Genomic DNA, 16,907 nt, shown 5'->3' with positions numbered 1-16,907 from the left:
GCACCTACTTGGCTGGGAACATCTTTTTAAAAAGTCTGTGGTGTGGGTAAACAGCCTGAGCCCTCAAATGTCACATCCTCCCAGGCCCCTCCCGGTGCCACCAGGGCCCCCCATGCTCCAGCTGGCATCCTCTCTGGCTGTTCAGCACTGGAGTCACGTGGCTGGCAAAAGTGTCACCCTACCCTAGAACGCAAGCTTGCCTGTCTACCACACAGGCACCATTCGCAAGCCCAGCTGCTGAGGTGCTGGGAGCTACCCTATTTCAGCCTTCTGGAAGATACCTCTCAGCTTAGGGTCTCAGGGATGGCTGGTTTCCAGACTGCCATTCATAGTCCCTCATTCCCAATGGGGAAGCAGAGGTGCTGAGGCCAAGGCTCCTTCCCTTCACCCTCAGGACCAAAGCATGAGTTGGGAAGTGTACACCAGTCATCCCCCGGGCTCACTTGCCTCAGATTTCCACTTCGGTCGCCTGAAGCCAAGTGCTGGCCATCAGGACTGACCTGCATGACTCGAACGCCAGCCTTCACGTCCACAGGTGTCCCATTCTCACTCCCCCGGTCGGGGAAGTGGGACATGTCCTGCAGGTGCTGGATGTCATTCTCTACGTATACTACCTTCAGCAGGGTCTGCGGGAAGGAGAGGGCTGAGGTCAGTGCTCTCGGAAGGTCTGAAGCACCTCTGTAATTCTGTCTCCCAATGGTCTACCTCCCGTTCTTCATCAGTGACAGAACTCCACATTTAACCTTCCAGACTCAGAATAACTGTTTCCCAACCTCCCCTGCAGCTAGACGAGGCTCTGTGAATAAATTCTGGTCAATGAGATGTAAAATAAGCAAGAACCCTTCTGCTCCCTTTTCGTTTGTCCTGTTACCTGGAGCTCCAGCAGCCATACCGGAGGGCAAGGACAAGGGCTACTCCAAAGGGGCAGAGTGGAGAGCTGAAGGCTCTTGGGTCTCTAAGGGCCTCCTGCAGCTGCCAAGACAGCTTGGAATGGTTACCTCCAGACTATTTTTATGGGTCAAAAACCCAAACTTTCACCTCTTATTTTGGGTTTTCTATTGTATGCAGCCAAATATATCACAGGTGTGGAAGAGAAGATGGTAGTACTGGGTTGGGGAAGTATGGGGGGTAAAGGGGCACCTGCTATACACACCCTGCATTAAGGGCCTTTTTTGTTCCAACCACACTGACTGCTCAGGTTTTCCAACTCACTGAACTCCTTCCTACCTCAGGGCCTTTGCACAGGCTATTCCCTTGGCATAGGACACTCTCCCCTCCCCTCCTTACTCATTCCAATCTTCCATACCTCAGCTCAGTTTTCTCTTCCTCTAGGAAGCTGCCCCTGACACCACAGATAAAATCAGATGACACTGTTATATATCCTACCAGCACTTCGCAATTTTCTTTCATTGTGCTTATCATGCTTATGACTCTATCATAGGGGTGCCAAGGTGGCTCAGTTGGTTAAGAGTCCAATTCTTGATTTCAGCTCAGGTCATGATCTTAGGGTTGTGAGTCTGTCCCTGCATTCGGCTCCACACTCATCCCCTCTCCCCACTCGCACTCTCTCTCAAATAAATACATAAATCTTTTTAAAAAAATGATTATTTATGGGCCACCTGGGTGGTTCAGTCGGTTAAGCATCTGCCTTCAGCTCAGGTCATGATCCCGGAGACCCAGGGTACCAGGATGGAGCTCTGTGTCGGGCTCCCTGCTCAGCAGAGTGTCAGTTTCTCCCTCTGCCCCGCCCCCGCCCGTTCTTTCTCTCTCTCTCTCTCTCTATCCCCCAAATGAATAAATAAAATCTTTAAAACGATTATATCGTAATTTGTACGGCTATTGGTTCACTGTCTGCCTCTCCCTGCTGGAGTGTGGGAGCCGCAAGAGCAGGAGGAGGATCTGTCTTGGGCATTGGTGTGTCTCCAGCAGGCAGCGCAGCACCTAGCAGATCTTACTAAGCATCTGCTGATGAAATGAATGCATGATTCACGTCTTAACTCTTTGGAGAAGCTCCCTCACTGGCTTAGCAATAGCAACCATTTATTCGGCAAAATGTTTTCTCCCTACCCTCCCATCGTGGCTCCCTTTGGGTCCCGCCCGCACCCGCACCCAAGACCTCACAGTGCGTCAGACCAGGGAAGCCTCTCCCTGGTTTGGTCCATCACGTACTCTTCCAGGGAGCTCTGACTCAAGACCTGGGGAACAATTTCTTTTGAATATGTCAGGTTGCCTGGAATAGCTCTGCTGACACACCCAGAGATCAAGAGCCGACTGGCAGAGAGAAGTAGGTAGGACAGACTATGCTACCTCAGAGAGAAACAAGAAAGAGGAAGACACAGAGTGCTTTGTGCCTCCTGCCCCCACTGGAGCTTAATACTAAGGTCCATAAGACTCTCTCGTGCCCCTATATCCTATATTAAAGTAGGTCTCTGTTCCTCCTAAAATATGGTTCACAATTAAGCCACTCACGTTACTGAAGATGTTTTTCTGCCAGTGAGAGTCAGGGCTGCTATCCATGTTCCAAAAGCGGATGGTGTTGTCTGAGGAACAAGTAAGAAAAGATCCTGATGGCAGACAAGCTCTCTGGTCTTCAAACTCGGGATACACCTACAGTTCCCAGAGAATAAGGCAAAGGGCAATTCATTACAACCATTTCAATGACAGCCCTGTGATACTCTATTGCATTTTGGTGAAAAAAAATTATGTTGCCGATAAAAAAGGCATAATGCAATGGCTTCTATGTTAAAAATAAACAAGAAAAAAGGACACTAAAAGCTACTATACATTGTCCATGCACCATCTTCAGCCCAGGTCGTGAAACATCCCCAAACATAAATTTCCAAGGCAAATGTTTCAGCTCAGTCAAAAATCACTAAGCACCAAAGGAAACAAGGTACCTTGAGCAAAAAGCAGCAGAAACAACAGTCCAGCTTCAGACGTTGGAATTATCAGACAGAATATAAAACAACCCTGTTTAATATGTTTAAAGCAATAGAAGAACTTTGACAAAAGTAAAAGTATAAGTAGGCAACCATAAGCTATAAAGAATAACCAAGCGAAGCTCAAAAAGAATAAATTGAACTATTTCTAGAAACAAAATGCATCTCAGAGAGTCAAAGAGATAACATATAAAGGAATTTCAAAATACAGAATACTGCGTTCTGAGAAGATGATAATAGCAGCAGCATAGATTAAAAATCTAAAATCTAAAATCCTCACATAGAGGCGCCTGAGTGGCTGAATTGGTTAAGCATCCGACTCTTGGTTTTGGCTTAGATGGTGATCTCACGATCGTGGGGTCAAGACCTGCCTCGGGCTCTGCGCTCAGTGCTGAGTCTGCTTGAAGATTCTCTCTCTGCTCCTCTCTCCGCTTGCACACACCTGTGTGCTCTCTCTCTCTCTCTCTAAATGAATAAAATATATTTTTTAAAGATTTTATTGATTTATTTGACAGAGATCACAAGCAGGCAGAGAGGCAGCCAGAGAGAGAGAGAGAGGAAGGGAAGCAGGCTCCCCACCTAGCAGAAAGCCTGACACGGGGCTTGATCCCAGGACCCCGGGATCATGACCTGAGCCGAAGGCAGAGGCTTTAATCCACTGAGCCACCCAGGTGCCCCTAAACGAATGAAATATTAAAAAAAAAAAAAAAAACCCATACAAAAATGAACAACCAGATATCAAAACCAAAATCCCATGAGCACCATTTACAGCAAAATGAGGGGATGAAATATTCTCTTAACTCCCAAAATACAAGCAGGTAGAGACAAACTACCTCCAGTCATAAGATCTATATATCATTAACGTGTATATGAGAGAAAGTAGAGGGAAGCAACGAGGCACCTCAGAGACCCAACAAAGGATAACCCCGAAGTAGCCAACAGGGAGTCATGGGAAGGTACAATGGGCCAAACTGAACAGCAGTTCAAACTGGGAGGGTTGCATCCCCTCCAACCGTGCTTGAGGGCAAGGTCTGGCAGCGGGCTCTGAGGAACCTGGAGCACTGAAGGCCCAGTGAACTCTCACAACTAACCAGCCAGGGCTCTCTTCCAGGGCAAAGTCCTACCCTGAGGGGAGACTATTGGGAGTAGAAACAAAACTGATCAGGATAGAGACAGGAGAGCCAGAGTACAGGGGAAGCTTAGAAAAAAGGAGGGGCACAACACACAAATAGGAACATAACAAGGAAATATCAGAAAGCAAGCTGTCAAACATTTTTTTTAACAGTATAAAAATCATAAAAGATGGAATTCTTTCTTGGGAAGTTAGAAAACCTGTTCTGAACTACACCAACTTCTGTTTTTTTCTTTTTTCTTTTTTTTTTTTTTTAAGATTTTTATTTATTTATTTGACAGACAGAGATCACAAGTAGGCAGAGAGGCAGGAAGAGGGAGGGGGGAAGCAGGCTCCCCGCTGAGCAGAGAGCCTGATGCGGGGCTCCATCCCAGGACTCTGGGATCATGACCCGAGCTGAAGGCAGAGGCTTTAACCCACTGAGCCACCCAGGTACCCCACAAAAACTGTAACTATTTCAAAATAAGTTAAAAGACATTAAGAAAATGAGACATGAAAAGCAACCTAAATCACAATTAGAAAACTCAGAAATAAGATGACAGAATTCTAAGAGTTAGAAATAAATGAAGAAATCATATTAGAAATAAAAGCCAAATGAGAAGGAATCCAAAAGTGAATAAACACAAAATGTAAGGCATGAAGAAATAGATAAAAGGGGGAAAATTATTAAAAATCAAAGAGAAATTGGGGCACCTGGGTGGCTCAGTGGGTTAGGCTTCTGCCTTTGGCTCAGGTCATGATCTCAGGGTCCTGGGATCGAGCCCCTCATCAGGCTCTCTGCTCAGCAGGGAGCCTGCTTCCCCCTGTCTCTCTGCCTGCCTCTCTGCCTACTTGTGATCTCTGTCTGTCAAATAAATAAATAAATCTTTGAAAAAAAAAATCAAAGAGAAATGAAAGAAACTAAAAGGATTTGAGAAAAAGTAACAATATTGGAGCTAGGCAAATAAGATCCAACATACAGATAATAGAAATTTCTGAAGAAAACCAAGTCAAGGGGACAGAAAAAAATACTAAAATGTATACTGCAGCAATATGTCTACCTAAAAAAACCAATACCAAGACACACTCTAGAGTAGGATTACTAGACTTACAAGTAAAAGAAATCTTTTGGGCTTCTAGGGAAACACAGCAAGTGACTTAAAAGAAAAACCACCAGACATTTCAATAACCATAAGAAAATAAAACAACATATTTAACATAGACAGAAAGAAAATATGAGCCAAGCATTTTCTATCCAGCAGGGGTGACTTTCAAGTATGAAGGGCAAATATAAGCTCACCCAATGCAAAAACTCAGAAAACATTGTCCCATGAACTGCTCCTGTTAAATCTTCTAAAGAACGAGCTCTGGACAACAAAAACAACTAGAGATGTCAACAGATGTCTCTATAAACGGATGCAGTTACTTGCAGAAAAATGAGTAAATGTGTGTCAAGTGACATTGCTGAAAATGGCATAGCAGAGAACTCCAAAAATCTATCCTTCCACCAAAGCAAACTTAAGCTGGAAAAAACTTTCAGAATCAACCTTTTAAAAAATAAATAATTAATTAGTTAATCAATTATCTAAAAAATATTTAATTTATTTATTTATTTGACAGAGATCACAAGTAGGCAGAGAGGCAGGCAGAGAGAGAGGAAGGGAAGCAGGCTCCCTGCTGAGCAGGGAGCCCGATGTGGGGCTCGATCCCAGGACCCTGGGATTATGACCTGAGCCAAAGGCAGAGGCTTTAACCCACTGAGCCACCCAGGCACCCCCAAGTCAATATGTTTTTAAAGACTGTTATCATACAATCTTCTCCAACCACAATTGGAATGAAATTACAAATAACAAGGAAATTTGGAGAATTAACAAATACATGAATATTAAACCATACACTCTTAAACAATCAATGGGTCAAGGAAGAAATTAAGGAGGAATTAGAAAATACTCTGAGACAAATGAAAATAAAAACACAATATACCAAAATTATGGCATGCTGCAAAAGCAATGCTCAGAGGGAAATTTATGGCTGTAAATGCCTACATTAAAAAAGAAGATTGAGGTGCCTAGATGGCTCAGTTTGTCAAGTGTATAGCTTTGGCTCAGGTCATGATCCCAGGGTGCTGGGATGGAGGCCCAAGTCAAGCTCCCTAGTCAGCAAGGAGTCTGCTTCTCTCTCTGCCCCTTCCCCTGCTTGTGCTCTCGCTCTTTCTCTCCCCGCAAAATAAATAAGAAAAAAAAAAAAAAATCTTAGGAGTGCTTGTGTGGCTCAGTTGGTTAAGTGTCCAACTCTAGGATTTGGCTCAGGTTGTGATCTCAGGGTCATGGGATAGGGCCCCACGGTGAGCTCTGCAATCAGCATAGTCTACTTGGGATTCTCTCTCCCTCTGCCCACCACCTCCCCCACCACACAAACCTCTCTCAAAATAAAAATAACAAATCTTTAAAAAAATCTCAAATCAATAAAGTCTCACCGAAGGAACTAGAAAAACAAAAGCAACTAAACCAAAAGCTGGCAGGAAGAAGAAAATAAAGATTACAATGGAGATAAAGTCTTTTTTTCCCTCCCCAGAAATGGAAAAGATGATTCTAAAATTCATATGGAATTGTAAGGGACCCCAAACAGTCAAACAAATATTGATAAAGAAGAACAAAGTTGTTGGAAATGTACTTCCTCATTTCAGAACTTACTACAAAGCTACAATAATTTAAAAAAATGTACTCCTGGCATAAAGATAGACCTACATCAGTGGAATATAATTGAGAATAAAAAATTAAACCCATACATCTATGGTCAATTGCTTTTCAACCAGTGTGCCAAGATTATCCAATGGGGAAAGAATAGTCTGTTCGATAAATGGTGCTTGAACTATATATCCACATGCAAAATAATGATGTTGGACCCCTGCTTCAAGAATACAAAAAAATTATCTCAAAAGAGATCAAAGACCTAATTGAAAGAGCTAAAACAATAAAACTTTTTAAGTAGGCTCCACACCCAGTGTGGAGCCCAACACAGGGCCTGAACTCATGACCCTGAGATCAAGACTTGTGCTGAGATCAAGAGTTGGACGCACTTAAATGACTGAGCCACCCAGGCACCCCTAAAATAATAAAACTTTTAAAAGTCTTAAAAGAAAAAGAAATCTTCATGATCATGGATTTGGCAATGGTTTGTTAGCTATGACACCGAGATACAAACAGATAACTCACACTTCATCAAAATTAAAAACCTCTGTACATCAAAGGATACCATCAAAAAAGTGAAAAGATGGGGCGTCTAGGTGGCTCAGTGGGTTGAGCCTCTGCCTTCGGCTCAGGTCATGGTCTCAGGGTCCTGGGATCGAGCCTTGCATCAGGCTCTCTGCTCAGCGGGGAGCCTGCTTCCCCCTCTCTCTCTGCCTGCCTCTCTGCCTACTTGTAATGTCTCTCTGTCAAATAAATAAATAAAATCTTAAAAAAAAAAAAAAAGTGAAAAGATAACAGAGAATGAGAGAAAATATCTGCAAAGCACATATCTAATGAGGGTCTGGTATCCAGAATATATAAAGAATCTTACAATTCAACAGCAAAAATACAAACAACCTAAGTAAAAAACAGGCAAAAAATGTGAAAATCTATTTCTCCAAGGATATACAAATTAGCAACTGGTACATGAAAAGATGCTCAACAACATCATTAACAATTAGGGAAATGCAAGTCAAAACCGCAACATAGTACCTCTTCACAAACACTAAGATCTCTATAATTTAAAACCAAAAAACAAAAAACTAATGTTGGTAAGGATGCAGAAAAACTGGAATCCTCATACATCACTGTTGGGAAGGTAAAATGGTGAGGAGCCCCTGGCTGGCTCAATTGGAAGTTTGCAACGCTTGATCTCAAGGTTGTGAGCTCAAGCCACAGGTGAAATTGCTTTTTTTTTTAAAAAAAGAAGGAGGAATCTAAAAATGGTGCAGCCTCGGAAAAGTTTAGTGGTTCCTCAAAAGGCTACACGGAATTACCATTATGAGCCAGCAGTTCTGCTCATGGGTATAGATAGACCCAAAAGAACTGAAAGCCGATAATCAAACAAAGCTTGTACCTGAATGTCCAGAGAAGCACTATTCATAATAGCCAAAAGGTAGATACGACACTAATGTCCATCAAGTGATGAACAGATGAACAAAATGTGGTATATCCACACGATGATTATTCAACCTTAAAAAGGAATGAAGCACTGAAACATGTTATAACATGGATAAACCTTGAAAACGTACCAAGCAAAAGAAGCCAGACACCAAGTCCACATATTCTATTATTCCAATTGTACGAAATATTCAGAACAAGCAAATCCATAGCGATAGAAAGCAGATTAGGGCTGGGAGAGTGGGAAGAGGGAGTGATTGCTTAACAGGTACAGTGTTTCCTTTTGGGGTGATGAAAATATTCCAGAACTAGATAGTAGGGATGGTTGTACAACATTATGAATGTACTAAATGCGACTGAATTGTACATTTTAACATGATTTAGGGGCACCTGGGTGGCTCAGTCAGTTAAGTGTCTGACTCTTGATTTGGGCTCAGGTCATGATCTCAGGGTGGTGAGATCAAGCCCTGAGTCAGGCTCTGCACTGAGCTTGAAGTCTGCTTAAGATTCTCTCTTTCCGGGGCGCCTGGGTGGCTCAGTGGGTTGAAGCCTCTGCCTTCAGCTTGGGTCATGGTCTCAGGGTCCTGGGATCGAGCCCTGCATCGGGCTCTCTGCTTGGTAGGGAGCCTGCTTCCTCCTCTCTCTCTGCCTGCCTCTCTGCTTACTTGTGTTCTCTGTCTGTCAAATAAATAAATAAAATCTTAAAAAAAAAAAAAAGATTCTCTCTTTCCCTCTCCCTCTGCCCCTTTTCCTCAACCTGTGCATGCATGGATGCGTGTACACGCTTTCCTCTCTCTCAAAAAAAAATTAAATGGTTTAAATGGTGAATTTTATGCTATGTGTACTTCACCATACTACATATGTATACTTACACCGCCCTAAAAAAAATGGGGTCATAAGGGAGAGAATATGGTATATAATGGCTACATGATCAGATCACTTAGATGTAGTATATTTTTAAAAACCGGGGGAGAGTGGAGGGAACATATGCAAAAAAGTTGTTTTAACTCTTTTCAAAATTGAGTAATTGTCATTCTTAGACTGTTGTACCTATAATGTGGGGATAAGTAAATGATTAACGGGGATATTCTAATTCCATCATCCCCCATGTCTTTAGCATTCCGGAAGCATCAATCCAATACCTATGAGCACCCCCGGCACTCAAGACTGTGAATTTGAAATACCAAGTCAAACTGAAAACAAAACACAGGGCTTCTTTAAGAAATGGTTGATTCTAGATCTGGGATAAGAAATGTACAAGACGAGGCTGGAACATCTTGTCATCTCAAATAGCAAGGTAGCTCCCAAAGAAAGACTGTTGGGGTCATGGCCAAAGGACTCAGGAGCCAACTAGAAGAGGCTCCCACTGGTCAAAGATGGGACAATTTGAGCTTCAATAATGTTAATAATTGTAATGGATTAAAATATATTCCAATATATTTACATATATGAGTATATAATGATATTAAATAAAAACAATGAGTTACCTTATAGAACAGGGAACCAATTCATTATCTTGAAAACTGGTAAATAAAGGGAAAGAATCAAGCATTTATCCTGCCTTTCCTATATGAAGTGTACCACTGGGTGACCAAATGGTAGATGAGGGGAAGTGTTTCTTCATATAAGTAGTCCAACTAATAAAAAGAAATGATAGAATTAGAATATCACCATATCGCAACCCCCAAGGAGTAAATGGATCTAGGCATTGAGCAATCAACGGCTGCTAACAATAATCACTAAATTGTACATTTCCTTCGTGTGGATTTCTAGATCTGGGTTATTTTAAACAAATATGAAGGATAGAGAGGCAGGACATTAGGAGTTGCAGAATAAGAGAAAGAATGAGGTAGAGACAATTTTTAAATCTGTCCTGGCTATTCTTTCCAGAACTGATGAAAAGATGCACCCACAGATATTTCTGCTGAGGAAACAGATATATACAAATGACAGGCAGATGCAAGGAAATGAACTGAAAGAACATAATAAATAACAAAGGTGAGGGTTTGTGGGGTGGGGAGGTGATCAAGATAGACTTTAGCTTTGTAATATTTCACCTTTTTTTTCTAAGGAGAATATTTTATATACAAAATTTTAAAGTTCTTTAAAAAACATTCTTGTTAAGTGAGAAAAGTGCTATCGGCAGAAACGTCAGATCCGTGCAGGCAGACGGGATTCAAGCAGTCGCAGGCAAAGGGCTGAATGATGCTTATTCAAAAGGATCGAGTTATTGCTCCCCCTTCTGACTTGGGCCACTGAAAACATAACTTCTCCAAGGACAAACGCTCCAACAGCAGTAAGAAATTTTCAGGGGCGGGGGGAGGTAGAATACAATTATTTCCCCACCAGTTGTCTTATTTGCAGGGAAAACTTAGAACAGCTTTAGAGAATGAAAACACCCCAAAGACTCACTCCCAGAAAACTTCAGCACTTGAAAAAGCACTAAGCTACACAAATGGCCCTCCACAGCATGCTCCCCAAGGTCCACAGGCTCCTGTCACCCTTCTCCTGCACAGGTGCCTGCCTCTGCCCCTCGCCTCCTGCAGGTCTCTGCTTGAATGTCACGTCCTCAGACAGGCCTTCCCCGATCAGTCTCCTCTCTAGAATAGCACCCTTGGTCCCTTTTCCTTACACTGTTTTGTCTTTGGAGAGGTAGTGCCGCTTGGCTATTACCGATGACATGTGTGAGTTTACTTTCCTGCCCAAATGTGAGCTCCAGCAGGGCAGGACCGTTGTCAGTTTCCTTCTCAGCTGTGTCCCCAGCACCTTGAACAGCATCTGGTATCAATCTGGGGGCCATGGCTATCTTGTGAAGGAAGGCCTGAATGGGTTCCCTGAACTGCAGAAGCGTTCCCCGAACTGCAGAAGCTTTCCCCAGCTAAGCCCCGGATGGGAGTTGAGCAGGGGCAGAGGTCCGAAAAGAGGGGCTCACCTCCACGTTCCAGACGTAGGAGCTGTGGAAGAGCTCTGACCACATCTTGCCTACTTTGTTGATGTCTTTGACATCCCAGACGTAGATGCTGTGGTCCTTATACACGCAAGACAGCCACTGATGGATGGGGTCGAAGGTCAGTGCCACTGTATCTGGGTAGACTGCTTCTGCCTTCCTGCGGAAGAGGAAGCTAACAAGACCACATGGGTCGTCAGTCACCATCAATGTCAGTGTGAGTAGTGACAGCTGCCGCTGGTGACACTCCCAACTGCCTCTTCCCTGGCAATGTCATCTCTTATGTTAATTGGGGTGGTTCATCTCCATTCCAGCTCTACGCCTCTCTCCTCCCTCCCTGCTTCCTTTGCATTTGCTTCTAGTACAGAGGTTGTAAACTGGAAGCTTCTGCCTGGCCCCTGAGAACATCTGAATTTTCACCTCCGCTCATTTCACCCACCCTCTCTCACTCACCTCTCTCTGAGCAGGGAAGGATAATGGGCACGTACCTTAGTTATCTCTCATTAGCTCCGCCAACACATGACCAAATATCCCTATGCTGGGGGGCTGGGGAGCTGTCCCCTGGCCTGGGGCCTCCCTGCAAAGGCTACAGTTTACTGAGCTCTTACTATGGGCCGATCTGCGAGCTTTAGCTACACTGAGTTCCCAGTCTCTAGGAAAGGTCAGTACTAAAGTTCACAGATGAGGAAGTGAAAGCACACACAGCAAAGGTGGCAGAACTGGGCGGCCTGGCCACTGTGACACAACACTGTGGGTCACTTGGAAAAGGTACCCAGGAGGTAGTGTCCGGCAGCCTACAAAGAGGCAGCCCTAGGCACCCAGCACTCCCTGGTTAGGTAGCCGCTCCACCCAACAGCCTTATACACCAAAGATACACCATAGCTCAGCCCTTCCACCCGCTCTCAACATGGCAGCCAGAGGGATCTAATGCTTACGGCTGACCATACAACTAACTCCAACGCCTGAAATCTCCAGGGGCCGCCCAATGACCTCAGAAGAGACTATAAGCTCCCCCCCGCCAGCCTCCATCAATGTTTAGACCTGTCTCCTAACATCCTCCCTTGGCACACTAGGCTCCGGCCATATAGTCCCTGACTGTTCCTGCCACATGCCAAACCCAGGGCCTTTCGCCCCTCAGTCTTTACACTTACTCTCAGGACCTACCTCCCCACATAGCTGGCTCCTCCTCACCAGAGACTTCCTCTGACTCCCAGTCCACACAGCCCCACCCCCAGGCACTTTCCTTCCTGGTTTATGTCACCGAAGCACTTAGGACTCTCTGAAATGACCTTGTTTGTATAATTGTTTAGCATCAAGCTCCCTCACCAGACCACAGACTTCATGGTGGCAGAGATTTTGCTGCCTTGTTCTGGCTCTATCCTTCCAGCCGAGGGCTGGCCAGGTGGGTACATGAAGCTGGAAGCCCCACCCCCACCCTCTGCGGGGTAGTACCTGGGCTCCAGGCCCTGAGCCACGTCCACCCCCAGGTAATGTGGTTTGGGCAGGTTCGTGACATATTGCAGGTTGTGGGCCTGGAAGATGCGGACGATCCCATCTGTACAGCCACAGAAGATGAGCTCCTGGCTGACACAGAGGCAGGAGGATAAGGAGACCTGTGGAGGCAAAGGGGACCCAAGTGGACGTGGTGCTCCACGTGGCCCAGTGCAGAGACATAGGGACTAACAGAGCAGACGTCAGCCTCCAGAGAAGCCTTAGAGATCCCTGGGCCTAAGAAGTCCATTTCAGCAAATTTTAAACTTTTGGAATCAGGATATAGCTGTCACTACTGAAGGAAACGTGCCAGCAGGGAGAGGCACAAACGGTGACAGAACTGTCATTGGTGTCTACAGAGGAACTCAGCTGTGCGTGGGGGATCATCTGTGTAGCAGGCTGGGACTTCGGAGAGGGAGCCTGCAGCTCCAGGGTGGGATCGGACGCTTACAGTTTATTCTCTATTGTTTAAAAACAATTTCAGAGAGCTTAGACTTCAGATTAACACAGAAAAATGAGACCGTTTACAGGAAAGACTCTCGGGCGATCTATCCTACCAGGATACACAGATGGAAGGGGCAGCAAGGGCCAGACCCTAGATGCAGATTGGAGGAGCTTTTCCAGATCGAAAGGGACTTAATTTATAAGTCATTAAGCATGACAACTGCTGTTGAGCAGTTGAGCATAAGACAACTGCTCAGGGGCTAACTGTCGAAAGCTTTGGACTTGCTTAAGCAGCTAAAGTTCTAGAAAGAGGATTCAAATGAGGGGGAAAAAATGATGTTTAACCAACTAGGAAAAACAGATGAAACTCTGAACTCTTCTAGAATTCTAGAAGCCTGACACTGTGCCTTTAGCCCTAAAGGTGAGCTCTGGAGGGGATCCACAAGAGCAGGGGTAGGAAAAGGAGGGAAAATCATGATGTTCCTGCCATCCAGTCTCAGAACAAGAAAACGGTTTGGATTCAAACCCTCAGATCCTGAAGAAAAGTGGTCTGCAATTTATAGCTGTATCATCCTTTAATGTAAAATGTTACGTATTTTTAAAACAACCCTTTTTTGACTAAAAAATGAAGTCAGTAATACCTTAGGTTAGAAAAAAAAAAAAGATGTAGTCCTCCCACCAGCCAAGAGTGCTCATCCAACAGTGATGGGAGAGCAATTGTAACAAAGCCCATCACAGGGTACCAGGCACCATGCTGTGTACCTTCTATATATTACTTCATGGGACTCCCTGATCAAGGTGGGCAGCAGGATTTCCATTTTACAGATGAGGAAACTGAGGCTCGGAGAGGGAGAGTCACTCACTCAGAGTCTCACGAGCAGAACCTCTGAGGAGTCAAACCCAGACCTAGTGGGATCAACTACGAGGCAGGGATATTACTGAGTGTCCCTGGAGACACGTGTCCTGGGAAGAATGTTTTCCCTACTGACGGCAGGGAGGGAGGGAGGGTGGGGTACCTTCAGGTTGATCCACTTCTCCAGCACCCTCTTCTCATTGAACTGGCAAAGGAGGCCAGAGTAGGACACACAGAAGGTACTGCCTGCCATCCGGCCCCGGCCACAAGCCACGCCACAGAAGATGTTGTTGTGCAGCTCACCCAGGATCCCTGAGCGCCCCACGAGGGGCACAGTGCCTGTCACCTGGAGGCACAGCAGGACACAGGAAGATACTGTCCACATGGCCTAGATCCCAGCAAGGTCGCAATGGGACTCTACTGACCAGAGACTATGACACATACCTAAACAAAAGACTCTAAGACATTCCTCCAAATGGAGAAGGGAAGAGAAAAACAGAACACACACTTCCAGGCAGAGACTCTGGGAGGCAGCAGTCCAGGAAAGAGGTCTGGCCCCAGAGTCAGTGCTGGGGGTCGGGGGTAGTGGGGTGAGAGGGGGGGTGGTGGATTTCCCAGCAGGGCCTGACAGCACCTAAAGAGCAGGCCCGGAAGCAAAAGTTGAACCAGAGGCCAGACAACTTTTGAGGTTATCGCCTTCAAATCTCAAGTAGCAACAGGAGTCCATACCGCCCCTAATGGTTACTTCCCAGGCCTGGCTAAGGGAGCAGGGGCAGAAACCTACCTTTGCTTCTGTGGAGACTTCCAAAAACCAGAACCTCACGTGCCGGTTCCCTACAGTGACAAAATAGCTGCTGTCCTCCGAGAAGGAGAGGGCAATGACCCTGCACGATACCTTGTTGGAAGCCACCACAATGTCCTTCTGGAAAAATCAATGCAGACAAGTTCATGCCAGCACCCGTCCATTGGACCATTTGTGCCTTTGCCCTCAGCCCTGCATCTCCTTACCCTCTCCTGCTCCAAGTCAGTTTTCTTTGGGCCCTCCAGTGAAAGAGGAGACTTGAGGCTTCCATGTGTAAGCTCCAGAGCTCTCCCCAAGAGTCCAAGCTCTACAGCTCACATATGGCTGAGCCTTCACAGCATGAAATCATCTCGAAAGTCCTATGTGGAAGGTGCTTCTTCCCACCTCTTCCAGGCTCAGAGAGGTGGTGTTATGTGCTTAAGGTCACACAGCAGGTAATGAACAGAGCCAGGATTTGGTACCCACGTCTGCTACCTCCAAGTCCTCCCCTAGCTGTTCCAAAGTCCAGCCTTCCAGTACATAACAGCTCACCGAATTTTCACAACTCAATGAGATAGATGCCAGCATATCCATCTTACAGGTGAGAAAAGAGACTTACAGAGAAGTCAAGTCACTTGCTCAAGGTCATAGCTGGTTGATATGAAAATAATTACATAATTCCACTAGCTGAGAGCTTGTCATATGCCTTATAGTAAGTGTCTAGAACAGGGATCAGCATTCAGTATGTGCTCAATAAATATTTTCTGGATAAATGAACACTTCACCAAATTATCTCATTTAGTTTGCTCAGTGCCTAAGCCTCGGGGTGCTCTGGCAGCCCACACACCCACCAGTTGTCTCACCTTCCAGTCCCAGACGTTGAGTACCATGTCGTGCTGGTAGCCCATGGACACAATGTGCTTCATATTGGGGGAGAAGGCCACACAGGCCACGCCGTACTTGTGGCCCAGCATCTCTGCCACCTGACTCTTCTCATCCACGTCCCAGATGCGCACAGCAGGCCTGTGCCCGTTCTGGGAAAGGTGGGGACGTGACTGCTGATAGGTTCTGCACCAGGCAGGGGGCTAGAAGGGCTATTAGGGCCGAAACTGGCATTGCCCCAGGATGTATCCAAAAGCTGCCTCCCCCATCTGCCATGGTGCTTTCTGGCCTGGGTATAAGCTATTCTAGGGATGTCCCAGGCCTCCTGAGGGGTAGAAGGAATGGCCCCAAGATCCCTCCCCAACCACTCAATTACCGTCACAACTCACCTCCCCCGTCACTATGTACTTCCCATCAGGGGAGAAGGCCAGAGCACTCAGAGACTTCCTGGGGGTAAGGAAAGGGGCTGGTCACTGGTTCCAAGGCGGGCAGTCAGACCCCTGTCTGGCTGTGCTCACAGAACTCTGCCCACTCTCTGCTTCCAAGCCTTAAGAGGAGAAGCGAGTGCCAGCCACTCCCATGGAGCCAGTGCTGCCTGTGTGCCCAGAAGAGCACACCGTGAGTCCCTTGCATTCTCTGCTGCCAGAAGGAGGTCAGTGGTCCAGGGAAATGTGGGTAAAAGCAAAGGCTCCAAACCCAGACAGGACGGTCACTGGACAGGGACCTTCCTTTCCTCTCCCTCAGGAGTGGTGGGGCTCCCTAAGAGCCCACCCACCGTAACCCTGAGAAACTCAGGTGCAGGAAATGGTACCAATCCAGCCTAACTCTGGGGGTGGGGCTGAAGGGAGGATCCTGGCAGTACACGAGACAGTCTGCAGCATGTGGCTCACTGTTAATCATGCAAGGTGTTCTGGAAAACCCATGAGCAATCAGCATGTTTCTCTCTGGTCTGCACAAGGACTGAACGACCAGACTAGTCTACACACTTTTTGGGTAGCAAGTTTCATGGTTCCCAGACCACACTGTTTTCTTTTCCCCTCCCTCTTCTATCTGTGTTCCTTAATAGTCTGGTAAGTGTCCCCCACACGTGAGTTACTTGGTGTGTAAATAATAAGTAAATGCTGAGTTTTGATGACCTCACAGAACGCTTATCATCATCATCGCTTCAACTCTGGAGGCTTCTCATCGCTCCCACAGCGGCAGATGAGGCAAGCTGCCCATCCGATGGCCACCTGCCCCTCCCTTCCTCACCAATAGAATCTGAGTTTGAATTAAGAAGGCAGCATCCCCAGCATGACTGCATCTCCTCACCTCTCTTGCAGCTACACA

The 16,907-nt window shown here is 45.9% G+C and overlaps 1 protein-coding gene across 2 annotated transcripts in view; it reads right to left on the bottom strand.

Annotated features, from left to right (window-relative positions):
- Positions 1–16,907, bottom strand: part of WDR62 (WD repeat domain 62) — a 41,611-nt gene that overhangs the window by 18,658 nt on the left and 6,046 nt on the right. For both annotated transcript variants that reach the window (XM_032841861.1, XM_032841862.1), the window contains exons 4-11: positions 15,968–16,025; positions 15,560–15,730; positions 14,700–14,837; positions 14,079–14,261; positions 12,580–12,740; positions 11,113–11,302; positions 2,470–2,607; positions 448–626 (exon numbers count right to left, since the gene is read on the bottom strand). In XM_032841861.1, the coding sequence (XP_032697752.1) occupies positions 448–626; positions 2,470–2,607; positions 11,113–11,302; positions 12,580–12,740; positions 14,079–14,261; positions 14,700–14,837; positions 15,560–15,730; positions 15,968–16,025 (1,218 nt within the window). The remainder of the gene's footprint in view (positions 1–447; positions 627–2,469; positions 2,608–11,112; positions 11,303–12,579; positions 12,741–14,078; positions 14,262–14,699; positions 14,838–15,559; positions 15,731–15,967; positions 16,026–16,907) is intronic.

This window comes from Lontra canadensis, unplaced genomic scaffold (assembly GCF_010015895.1).
Source record: "Lontra canadensis isolate GAN:19392208 unplaced genomic scaffold, GSC_riverotter_1.0 scaffold125, whole genome shotgun sequence".
NCBI lineage: Eukaryota > Metazoa > Chordata > Mammalia > Carnivora > Mustelidae > Lontra > Lontra canadensis.
This window is presented reverse-complemented; position numbering and strand designations above follow the sequence as displayed.